The 13,531-nt window shown below is 34.1% G+C and overlaps 1 protein-coding gene and 1 long non-coding RNA gene across 4 annotated transcripts in view; one reads left to right on the forward strand and one right to left on the reverse strand.

Moving 5' to 3' along the window:
* LOC144578968 (uncharacterized) overlaps positions 1-9,755 on the forward strand; it is a 50,488-nt gene extending 40,733 nt beyond the window's left edge. Inside the window, exon 4 of the long non-coding RNA XR_013525629.1 lies at positions 7,400-9,755. This is a non-coding gene — a long non-coding RNA (uncharacterized LOC144578968). The remainder of the gene's footprint in view (positions 1-7,399) is intronic.
* The window catches only part of ADAM2 (ADAM metallopeptidase domain 2), a 75,137-nt gene that overhangs the window by 23,581 nt on the left and 38,025 nt on the right, over positions 1-13,531 (reverse strand). For all 3 annotated transcript variants that reach the window (XM_078347535.1, XM_054243878.2, XM_035270361.3), the window contains 5 exons: positions 13,268-13,339; positions 12,684-12,850; positions 11,490-11,571; positions 5,970-6,106; positions 1,447-1,630 (listed from right to left, as the gene is read on the reverse strand). In XM_078347535.1, the coding sequence (XP_078203661.1) occupies positions 1,447-1,630; positions 5,970-6,106; positions 11,490-11,571; positions 12,684-12,850; positions 13,268-13,339 (642 nt within the window). The remainder of the gene's footprint in view (positions 1-1,446; positions 1,631-5,969; positions 6,107-11,489; positions 11,572-12,683; positions 12,851-13,267; positions 13,340-13,531) is intronic.

Raw genomic sequence — 13,531 nt, forward strand, 5'->3', positions numbered from 1 at the left:
TTCCATTCAAACTCAGCCAAGCAGAAACAAGTGGGTGACAAGGAATAATTTTTTTAAAACATATCACATATATGACTGGGTGCGGTGGCTCACTCCTGTAATCTCAGCACTTTGGGTGGCTGAGGCGGGTGGATCACCTCAGGTTGGGGAGTTCAAGACCGGCCTGACCAACATGGAGAAACACCGTCTCTACTAAAAATTTAAAAATTAGCTGGGTGTGGTGGTTCCTGCCTATAATCCCAGCTACTTGGGAGGCTGAGGCAGGAGAATCGCTTGAACCCAGGAGGCGAAGGTCCTGGTATGCCAAGATTGAGCCATTGCACTCCAGCCTGGGAAACAAGAGTGAAACTGTCTGATATATAACACGCATCTTAGGATCTATAAACATACTTTTATGTTTGGCGGGGGGCGCTACGTGAGTGACCACAGTAGGGCACAATGAAGTCTACTTAGTTTTCTTGATTCTCTTCAGTCCAGTCTGTACCATTCACTGTGAGTCTCAATAGTTCCCTCATTTCATTCCCATTATCTCTGCTCTCTTCACCTCCCTTCAAGCCAGGTGCTTTATCTAAGATTTCTATTGTTTGGGACAATTAGCTCTTCTTAATTATGTATGTTACAAATTGTTTGGACTCAAATATTGACCTGGATTAAAATTTTCAAAGACCACGAATGTGCTGTCCAGGTTTTCTTGCTCCTTAGTGAAAGCTTTATATCTCTCTTTATGAACAGCAAAGGAATTTAGGTTAAATACTAGGTTTAAATTTTAGGTTTAAATATTCAAGAGGAAGAGATTGAACCTACATCAACTCAGTTATGAAATTAGTGGCCTTGAAAATTACTATTTGAGAGAATAGAATGGTGCTTACCAGGGACCTCAAGGAGGGGAAAACAGGGAGATGATGGTCAAGGGGTGTAAAGTTTCATTTCTGCAAGATGAATACATTCTGAATATCAAATATGACTACAGTTCACAATATCATATCATGTACTTGAACTTTACTAAGAAGGTAGATTCTGAGTGTTCTCAGCAGAAAGGAAAATTTTTAAAAAGGAAAAGGAAGAAATAAAATGCTATGTGAGATTACAAATATGTTAGTTATCTAAATTTCAGTGGATATTTCAAAATGTACACATATGCTCAATCAAGCTGTATAATTCAAATATATACAGTTTAAAACTGTCATCTATACCTCAAAAAAGCTGGAATAAATAAAAGAAAATTACCTGTATATTCTCACAAATTCACGTAGATCTACAAAGCAAAGGACTACTATACCAATATATGTAAGTCCACTCATTAGTTGTTATAATACCTACATGTCCTCCTGAATCATTTGCAGAAAACTTAGCTTGATAAATTAAGAAAAATGGCAGTTTCACACTTGAATTAATAAATAATTTTTGCTGCAATTTTAGTGCATAACCTTCCAAATTAGTACCAACCTGTTCGGTCCCACAGTCACACTCCTCTCCTGCTTCCAGAATTGTGTTACCACACACAGGTTGCTGTTTGTAAAGAGGATCTAAGCGAGGTTGATTGTGAAGACACTGGGACTTCTGCTTTGAAATAAAATGTGCAAAGTCTTCGAAGCTGCAGTTACTAAAGGTCTTCACACCACTGAAATGACTAAAGACACATCAAACCTCAAATTTTAATGTAAGAGTTTCCATAAACTATCTACCCTTAGAATAAACCTATATAACAGCATCCACAACAGACCAAATTCCCAACTCTGTGTCAAAGCTTTCAATCTCTGATTATGGGAAGTCAACTGTGTAAGAATGTAAATATTTTAGTGGAAGAAAATTACTAATCCATAACATTTTATTGGCTCTCACTTGACACTGCTCTCTCTCATTTAAGCTCCTATTCTCCAAATTTAAGCTCCTCACTTCTTTTTCATTTGCCATCATTCTTCCTCGTAACTTCTAAGTGTTGGGACACCTCTATACTAATAAAGAAAACAGGCTTTTTCTTCTTTTTTAAAAAATTTATCTGTTTTTAAATTTCTCCTTTACTTATGAAACTTAGTTTGGCTGCATATGAAATCCTAGGTCGAAAGTTCTTTTCTTTAAGGATGTCGAATATTGGCCCCCCACTCTCTTCTGGCTTGTAGGGTTTCTGCTGAGAGATCTGCTGTGAGTCTGATGGGCTTCCCTTTGTGGGTAACCTGACCTTTTGCTCTGGCTGCCCTTAGCATTTTTTCCTTCATTTCAACCCTAGTGAATCTGATGATTCTGTGCCTTGGGGTTGCTGTTCTTGAGGGATATCTTTGTGGCTTTCTCTGTATTTCCTAGACTTCAATGTTGGCCTGCCTTGCTAGGGAACAAGGCTGGATGGAGAATAAGTCTGATGAATTAACAGAAACAGGCTTCAGAAAGTGGGTAATAACAAACTTTTCTGAACTAACAGAACTTGTTCTAACCCAATGCAAAGAAACTAAGAATGTTGAAAAAAGGTTTGATGAAATGATGATGAGAATAAATAGCTTAGAGAGGAACATAATTGATGGAGCTGAAAAATAATGTGAGAACTTTGCCAAGCATGCACATGTTTCAATAGCCAAATTGACCAAGCAGAATAAAGGATTTCAGAGGTCGAATATCAACTCATGAAATAAAACAAGAAGGCAAGATTAGAGAGAAAAGAGTAAAAAGAAATGAACAAAGCCTCCAAGAGATATGAGATTATGTGAAAAAACCTAATCTATGTTTGATAGGTGTACCTGAATGTGATGGCGAGAATGAATCCAAGCTGGAAAACACTCTTCAGGATATTATCCAGGAAAACTTCCCCAACCTAGCAAGGCAGGCCAATATTCAAGTGCAGGAAATACAGAGAACACCACAAAGATATTTCTCAAGAACAGCAACCCCCAGGCACAGAATCATCAGATTCACCAGGGTTGAAATAAAGGAGAAAATGCTAAGGGCAGCCAGAGTGAAAGGTCAGGTTACCCACAAAGGGAAGCCCATCAGACTCACAGCAGATCTCTCAGCAGAAACCCTACAAGCCAGAAGAGAGTGGGGGCCAATATTTAACATCCTTAAAGAAAAGAACTTTCAACCTAGGATTTCATATCCAGCCAAACTAAGTTTCATAAGCAAAGGAGAAATAAAATCTTTTAAAACAAGCAACTACTCAGAGATTTCATCACCACCAGGCCTGCTTTACAAGAGCTCCCGAAAGAAGCACTAAACGTAGAAAGGAGCAACCAGTACCAGCCACTCCAAAAATGTACCAAATGGTAAAGAACATTGACGCAGTGAAGAAACTTCATCAACTAACAGACAAAACAACCAGCTAGCATCAAAATGGCAGTATCAAATTCACACATAACAATATTAACCCTAAACGTAAATGGGCTAAATGCCCCAATCAAAAGACACAGACTGGCAAATTAGATAAAAAGACAAAACCCATCGGTATGCTGTATCCAGGAAACTCATCTCGCATGCAAGGATACACAAAGGCTCATAATAAAGGCATGGAGGAAGATTTACCAAGCAGATGGAGAGCAAAAAAAAAAGCAGGAGTTGCAATCCTAGTCTCTGAGAAAATAGACTTTCAACCAACAAAAATCGAAAGAGACAAAGAAGAACATTGCATAATGGTAAAAGGATCAATGCTACAAGAAGAGCTAAAGATCCTAAATATATACACACCCAAGACAGGAGCACCCAGATACATAAAGCAAGTTCTTAATGGCCTAGGAAATAAGAGAGGACACAAACAGATGGAGAAACATTCCATGCCCATGGTTAGGAAGAATCAGTTTTGTGAAAATGGTCATACTGCCCAAAGTAATTTATAGATTCAATGCTATCCCCATCAAGCTACCAATGACCCTCTTCACTGAACTGGAAAACAGCCCACATAGCCAAATCAATTCTAAGAAAAAAGAACAAAGTTGAAGGCATAACACTACCTGACTTCAAACTGCACAACAAGGCTACAGTAATCAAAACAGCATGGTACTGGTACCAAAACACAGATATACACCAACGGAACAGAACGGAGGCCTCGGAGGCAACACCAAACATCTACAACCATCTGATTGTTGACAAACCGGACAAAAACAAGCAATGGGGAAAGGATTCCTGTTTAATAAATGGTGTTGGGAAAACTGGCTAGCAATGTGCAGAAACCAGAAACTGGACCCCTTCCTGAAACCTTACACTGAAATTAACTCCAGATGGAGTAAAGACTTAAACATAAGACCTAATACCATAAAAACCCTAGAAGAAAATCTAGGCAAAACCATTCAGGACATAGGAGTAGGCAAGGACTTCATGACTAAAACGCCAAAAGCATTGGCAACAAAAGCCAAAATAGACAAGTTGGACCTAATTGAACTCCAGATTTTCTGCACAGCAAAAGAAGCAATCATTAGAGTGAACTGGCAACCAACAGAATGGGAAAAAATTTTTTGCAATCTACCCATCTGACGAAGGGCTAATATCCAGAACCTACAAAGAACTAAAACAGATATACAAGAAAAAAACAAGCCCATTCAAAAGTGGGCAAAGGATATGAACAGACACTTTACAAAAGAAGATATATATGAGGCCAAAAAACATATGAAAAAATGCTCATCATCACTGGTTATTAGAGAAATGCAAATCAAAACTACATTGTGATCATTTGAAAATCTGGAGACAACAGATGCTGGAGAGGATGTGGAGAAATAGGAACACTTTTACACTGTTGGTGGGTGTGTAAATTAGTTCAACCATTGTGGAAGACAGTTTGTAGATTCCTCAAGGACCTAGAAATAGAAATTCCATTTGACCCAGCAATCTCATTACTGGGTATATATCCAAAGGATTATAAATCGTTCTGTTATAAGGACACATGCACATCAATGTTCATTGCAGCATTGTTTACAATAGCAAAGACCTGGAACCAACCCAAATGACCATCGATGATAGACTTGACAGGGAAAATGTGGCATGTATACACCATGGAATACTACGCAGCCATAAAAAAATGATGCATTCCTGTACTTTATAGGGACATGGATGAACCTGGAAACCATCATTCTCAGCAAACTGACCCAAGAACAGAAAATCAAACACCACATGTTCTCACTCTTAGGCAGGTGTTGAACAATGAGAACACATGGACACAGGGAGGGAGCATCACACACTGGGTTCTATGGAGGGGGAACTGGGGAGGGGCAGCAGGAGGTGGGGAGTGTGGGGAGGGATAACACGAGGAGAGATGTCAGATATAGGTGATGGGTTGGAAGGCAGCAAACCACATTGCCATGTATGTACCTATGCAACAATCTTGCATGTTCTTCACATGTACCCCAAAAACTAAAATGGAATAATATATATATTTTTAATATATATATTAAATTATTATTATATATTTTAAATATATATTAAATTATTATTATATAATTATATATATAATATATATATTCTTTCATTTTTGGTTTTGGGGTACATGTGAAGAATAATGTTGGTATCAGCAAAAAAATAAAATCACTAGATCATTAAGGCCTGATTAGAATACTGCAAAAGACTTTCTCTCATGACAAAGAAAAAGCTCAATGGCAACATCTCTGAAATCTACAGACGCTGAGACTTCAGGCTGAGCCAAGGCAGGGTCAAGGAGAGTCATGCAGACAAGTTCATACTAATAAACACTCTCTGTGTAGTGATCTCATGCTTGCATTTGGCTTATCAAATCATGCATCAAATTATAAAATTATACAATAAACATATTGATAGATGTAATGTTAGATTACATGAGAGAAAGCCAGTGTAACAGTTGCTTACAAGTGATATTGAGATAAATATGCATCATGGGCATTAGAATATACATTTTGGTCCTGGAGTCCCTGGTCACCTCTGATAGTCAACCATTATTACTTAACAAATTAAACTTTCTTAAACGAAATACATTAAAATTACATTAAACTACATATGTAAAGTATAAAAGTCAGAAATCTTACATTGCTTCTGGATTCATAATACAGACACCTCCTGAGCACTGGCATTTGTGAATGTCATCGTAAGTGATCCCCATACTGAGGCTCAATAATTGTGCTAAAATAACTGCAAGTGATTCTAGACTTATGGTTCTGGGATGCTGAGAAAAAATAAATAAATGTACATTATTTTGTTTACTGGGAGAACAATGCAATTATTAAAGAGTCACATGATAAAATGGAATAGGCACTCTAATAGGCTATCCCCAGATGTGCCATCCATGTTGGCATAACTCATTATAAATACAAGAAAATTATGAAAAGTAAAATCTAAAGTTTTACCAATGTGTTAAATGGATGACCCATTTGATGGCCTCAGACAAAGAAAAAAAATTGCTCCAGGAATTTATTAACTCCATATAAAAACCATTGCAGTCTTATTTGTATTCACAAAAGATAATATTTAAAGAAAAACTCATGGAAAAACATAGTGTCAAATTATGAAGAGATTATTTTAATTTGTAATTTGGTCACTACTCAAGGTTGGGAAGAGTGGTCGAAAGTGGGGGATAAAGGGGAGATGGTTTAATGAGCACAATTAAATAGAATAAGGTCTAGGATTTCTAGGACAATAGTGTTACATTAGTTAACAACACTTACAGTATGTTAAAATAACTAAGAATGGAATTAGAATGTTCCTAACACAAAGAAATGATAAAGCCTTGAGGTGATGGATATTCCAATTATCCTAATTTAATCATTACACATTGTATGCCTGTACCAAAACATCACATCTCTCCAATAAATACATGTAACTATTGTGTACTCATAATTAAAAATTTTTTTAAATTGATTCCTTAAAGATCATATTTTATATAGCCATTCCATACATGTAATTCAAAAGGTAAACCATTGAATTAATTAATATTATGGTAATAATGACTGATAATAAGAATTCTGACTTTTCCATTGTTTGAATTTATTGGGAAAACTAAAATATCTTTGTAAGAGTAAGATGCTTACTATAGTGCATTTTATCATACTATGACATGAATTTTGAGAAAAATCCACAAATCCTTTAAATATATCTAATAACATTTTGATGAATATACTTCATGATAGGCTTCTAGGTATACATTTTAGTTTCTTCTGTTTGCTTCTCTAAGTCAATTTTCCATCATTTTCTACCATGCTGTCTAGCCCAGGAAGATGACACAAATGGATTATGTCAGTGGGATGCTTTGCCCTTGACTTTTACCTTGAGTTATTCTAATGGAGAGAAGAGAATGAGACATGAATGAAAGCGAAATATTTATTACCTTGTTGCAAGGGTGCTTACGTCTCTTTGAATCTTTGAAGGGAGGTCTACCTTCTCTCTGTGACTCTGATAAAATGACTCCCTTCCCTCTGTCAACACTTGGTACCAATTAAAGTTCTTTATTACTTTTGTGAAGGTACTGCAAAGCAGAGGCTCTACATTTTGCATGCACATGGATCAAAACTCCATTTGTCAAATTTCTGCACTTGAATGTACCATCCGCTTTCAGAGAGACAGTGTTAGAAAGAAGGAGGACGACATGGAGGAGGAGAAAAAGGAAAAGAAGGAAAAGAATCAGAAGAAGACAGGGAAAAAGAAGAAGGTGAAAGAATGATTCTACTGGGAATAAAATGAAGGATTCGGCCAAATTTAAAGTGGTTAAATACTGTATTAATACTGGTGCAGTTATTTTAAACCATCTTGTTTTCAAGATATTGTAGAAAGGGCTTATTAATCAAACAATAAATGCATCTTTACACTTTTCTCTTTTTCTCCTGTTTCCTGTTATGTGTTACAGTTCACTAAGATGGAAACAACAACATCCAATGATTTCACTTTAGGCATGTGTATAAAAGCAGGGTATATTCTTCCTTCCTGTGCAGTCGCTCTTGCATTCCCTATCTTTATATTATTGCATGTAATTTGATCTTTCCTTTCATTGTATTTCCTTTCAAAGACATTTTCAAATGTCTTTGATCATTATAGAATCAAAGCCATGGTTTTGCATTTGAGATGATATTTCCTTACACTTTCTTTGTGATCATCTCACTTTGGATTTCTCTTAATCAGTCTGGCCTGCCATAACAAAATACCAGAGAAGACTTGGTGGTTTAATCCAGAGAAATTTATTTTCTTGCAGTTCTGTGGAATTTCGCAGTTCTAGAAGTACAAGATCAGGGTGCTGGCAGGGTTTGTTGGCATATGCTGAGACCTTCATGGCTTGTAATAGGCTGCCTTCTTGCTGCCCTTTCCTCTGTGTGCACATGGAGAGCCTCATCTCTGGGGTCTCTTCCTCCTCTTATACGGACAGCAGTCCTATTGAATAAAAGCCCCTGCCTTATGACCTATTTAACCTTGATTACCTCTTTTCAGATCTCATCTAGGAATATAGTCACATTGGAGGTTAAAATGTCAACATACGAATTCAGGGGGAACACAGTTCAGTCCAGACTAGTATAAAAAATTTTAAAAGACGTGGAAGGCAGTGGAAGAATTTCCTACAGGTCATTGTTATTATTATCTCTGATTTGAAAACCAAGTGACAATAAAGCAAAACCATATTGAACACTGAATTAAAAAAATATATTTTGGGACAAAAAAATTCAACAAAGCATAAATTTTTTTGGTGAATATACCTGATTAGAACCATGGTTTTCAAATGGTAACAGCAACAAGCATGTTTTAGGCTTCTTACACGCCAATCACCAGACTGAGAAATTTGTAAACAGGTATGGATATGCTGAGACTTCTTTTGTTGCATGACATGGGAATAGTCCCTAAAAATGTGCCTGACATATAAGTTTTGAAAAAGAACACTCTTGTCTCTAATTTTAGATATCCACATTCTATTTATTCCTTTTTGTTCTTTCATGAACACATTATGTTTTATTCAACTCATTATTTACTCAAGGAACTGGTAAGATGTTCACACGAATTCAAAGAGTGTATTAGTCTCTTCTCATGCTGCTAATAAAGACATACCTAAGACTGGGTAATTTACAAAGAAAAAGAGGTTTATTAATTCATTAATTTTGAGTGTAACTGTATTTTTAATTTCTGTGGAGTGTACTACACTATATGGATATTATATAATATATTTATGCATTTCATGGATAAAATAACTCAATATTGTTAAGATACTAATCTCCCTGAAATTCATCTAAAGTTTCCATTAAAAAAACAATAAAAATCAAATAATTTTGTTGAAATTGACAAACTGTTTTTAAAATGGAAATGCAGAGGACCTGGAATATCTAAAAGAGTCTTGAATAATGGACTAGTAGGGTTTACAGTACCATTTTTGATGTTTCACTATCAAGCTGGGGTTATTATGACAACGTGATGTTGGGGGAAGGACATATAAAAACACCAATGGCCATAAAAGATTCCTGAAAGAGGATAGTAATATGGTGACTTGATCTCTGTAACAAAACCAGAACTGTATTTCTGTGGAGGAAAACTAACCTTTAAATAAGTTATTATGGAGCAATTACCTATCTAATGTGAACTAACTGATTCCGTTCCCTATTTTACACCAAACAAATTAATGTGAATTATATATTGAAAGGCAAAACAATCATGCCTGTGTTATAGAATAGCTTCATGATCTTGGAATGGGCAAACATTTCTTGAAGGTGTCTCTTGTTATATTAAGTTTTCTGAGAGTTTTTGATCTTTCTTTTTTTGTCATGAGTAGGTTCTAAATTTTATCAAATGTATCTTCCTGCATCTATTTTTAATAAAAATTATAATAGTTAATTTTCAAATATAAACCCATCTTGTAATCCTAGAATAATTTATATGTGTTCTCCATGCCATACTCATTTGATATATTACAGTATTCTTTTTGTTAACATATAGTTAACATAAATCTCAAAACATAAAACAAGGTGAGAATTAGTCCCTCCTTTTGCATTATCTAAAGTAACCTATTACAAGCATTAAATACTTTGGAGACATTATTATGGAGATCATGTGGGCCTAGATTTTTTGTTTGTTTTGGAGGAAAGTGTTTTAATTATAGACTCAACTACACCAATGGATCAATGGTGATTCAGATTTACTTTTCTATTTACTTGAGAAAATTTATTATTGACAAAATTTTATCCATATTTATTGTCATTAATTGGTTGAAGTTATGCCTTCTTATATGTGTAATATGTGTAGGACCTGTGGTCATCATGTCCCTTTTTTCAACTAATAATTTGGATAATTTATTTTTTCAGTTTCTTTGAAATAAGATATCCATTTTGGTAGGTTGCTCTATAGGAAGGAAGGAAGGAAGGAAGGAAGGAAGGAAGGAAGGAAGGAAGGAAGGAAGGAAGGAGGGAGGGAGGGAGGGAGGGAGGGAGGGAGGGAGGAAGGAAGGAAATCATTCTACCAAAAAACACCAGACACTTACATGATTGTCACAGCATTATTTACAGTAGCAAAGACACGGAATCAATCTAAGTGCTCATAAATGGTGGACTGGATAAAGAAAATGTGGTACATATAAACCATGGAATACTATGCAGCCATAAAAAAACATAACCTTTGCAGCAACATGGATTCAGCTAGAGGCTACTATGATAAGTGAATCAACGCAGGAACAGAAAATCAAATACTGCATGTTCTCACTTATAAGTGGGAGCTAAACATTGGGTCCACTTAGACATATAGATGGTAATCATAGAAACTAGGAACTACTGGGGGTTGGAGGAAGGGTTGAAATCTAACTAGTGGGTACAATGCTCAGTACCTGGGTGATATAATCAATCATATCCCAAACCTTAGCATCTCACAGTATACCCAGGTAACAAACTTGAATATTTATGTCCTAAATGTAAAATAAAAGTCGAAATTATTTTTTAAAATAAATAAGATTTTATTTTTATCTCCATTTGATTGATTTGTCTCTTTACAGCTTCACTTAGCTTTACTTCATTTGTTCATTGCCTCTCTGAAACTCCAGCAGATGTTGTACAGACACTCACACAACACAAAGGCAAGTTCTGTTTTTCAGAATAGTGATGGTATTATGAAATAACAGCAAAAAATATCAGTTTTGAATACATTAATGTTTTCTACTAAGATAATTAGTGTCAATTAGGACATTTGGTTCTATTATTCTTATATCCTATGAAGCCTTTTCAGGTGACTGATATTTATTTTAGTCTGGTTCATAATTATGTTAGCTACATAATTAAGAAAATGTACACAATTTAAGTTTTAGTCAAAATTAATTATTAAATATTAAGATTATGAAAACTCAAAGAGCACTTTACAGTAAGACCAAACTAGATCACTATCTTAACTTTCTAGAAAGAATATCTTGAACCCATAATAGGAAATTAAAAATTTGTATATATAGTGAATTCAATGAGCACTTCTTATAGTTTAAACATTTCTATCAGCAACAGTGACCAAGACTCTTACAAATTTTAATATACATACAAATAAGATATGAAAATGTTTAGCTGTATACTAATCTATACAGCATACTTTCTCTACATAACTGTACATACCAGAACAACACCTCCTGCATGGTCAGCATCACACATCTTCCCTTGAAGTGTTGCACCAACATAATTTGACTTTTCTCTGTAACTTAAGTTTAAAACGGATCATAATCACATAATTTTGTGAAATGAAGCACAATACTGAATTTTTATAAGACAAACGTTAAATTCATAATTATTAAAATTTTTATCCAACATTAGTGTAGCAGAGCCAAAGATGTGACTAAATCTTTCTGCTTCTTTTAAAAACAAGAAAATAGATTTTAAAAACAAATAATAAAAAGTGTTTTTCATATGAATTTCTGTAACGCAGTGATTTTTATGTAGATTTTACAAAACAAAACAGAAAAACTAAAGATAAAACAAAAAATGATAAAAATAAACACAATTCCTATGTGTACAAACTAGCTATATTCAATAACTCACTTGAATAAACTACACAATAAAAAATAAAAACAAATAAATAAAATTCCTTAAAAGTAAAGTTAAGGTAATGCAATGGTCAATGAGCAGAAACACTCTGTGGACTAAAGTTTCTCATTATTCAGACAAATTAGCCTTCCAAAGACAGGAAAAAAGAACGTCATATTTATAGGACAGAAGGTAAAAAAGCAAAATGTTTAAAACTCCCAGTATAATCTTTAAAATTCTCTCTGTCTATATACATATATATGTATATACACGCACATATAATATATATATACATATATATATATATCTTCAGAATGGTGATGAAAGAAAAACAGAGGCTATTAAATAGAAAGGAAGGTTTATGTACGAAAACCTTAAGCACAATGCAGATATATTAGAGGTATTAAAACACAGTGTTTCGCTTTCTCTTCTTGCTTTTTAATTTTATAACAACTAATAATAAGAGGAAAGCTGATTACTATATTTATAGAATTTAGACGTTTCTCCAAATAGATATTGTGAAAAATTTATGCAATGTGTGAGACATTTAATAATGTGGTATACAATCTAGGAAAGAAGTTATAAGATTGAGGAGTGAGTTTTAACTTAAACCAACAAATAAGTTGATATCAGTCATTCTGATGTAATTACCATGTTGTGAAAAATATTTACATGCTGTATGTCAGAAAAAAAAAAGAATTTTTTTCTACATGCTTATCAACTATCAGATACTGGGTCAAATTGGATTTTTTTTCAGATAAGCTGTATATAATGTCAAGATATGCTTACACAAGTAAGAATGCAACATCATGGGGACGTAAAACAAGATAAGATTTTTTCCATTTTAAAAATGTCTGTAATAACTCATTAGCATCTCCAGTGGTTGCAATTTTATTTTCATCTATCCAAAGCTCCAGTGAAGAGAGAATAATTGTAAGATTAAATGAAACAAAAATCTAAAATAGAAAACATACAAAAATATGTTCAAATGACACAGTTTTTAAAAATTGGATATTTATATTTGAAAACAAGTTTATGACAAACATTAAACAACTATACTGTACGTCTGCATTTGATTTTTTAAAGTATATTAAGTTTAAAATGTTACTACTAATAAAAGTAATACTTGAGATTTTATAATGCTTGCATTTAAGGAAGCCCCATACCCCATGCTTTATATAATTTAAGTTTTACAGTAACCAAATTAAGTGCATATAATTATTATTATCCCTACTTCAGATAAGTAAAATTTAAAATAAAACTTAATTTCCCCTATACCACACAACATGTGTATTCATGCAGTCTCATAAGGAGGTGTACAAATCGTTTCAATAATACGAGAAGTGCCAAAGTACTAAGCAGCAAACACTTACAGCATTCATCAATCCAATCACCTGGAAAACCTTGTGAGTGACAGCAGTTGTATCAGACCCCATATGATTATACTGTAAAATGGAATTATCTTTTAGATATAAATATTTTTGCTTAACATTTAATAGTTGTTATTATTTCATTAAAATTCAGTTTAGTGAAGTGAAAAATTGTTTAAACTATCAACATATTAATTAGTTTTCAGACATTCTTTTTATACAAACTATATATGTTCAGTATAAAAAATGAAAAATATAATTGAAATT

This window comes from Callithrix jacchus, chromosome 13 (genome assembly GCF_049354715.1).
Source record: "Callithrix jacchus isolate 240 chromosome 13, calJac240_pri, whole genome shotgun sequence".
Taxonomy (NCBI): Eukaryota; Metazoa; Chordata; class Mammalia; order Primates; family Cebidae; genus Callithrix; species Callithrix jacchus.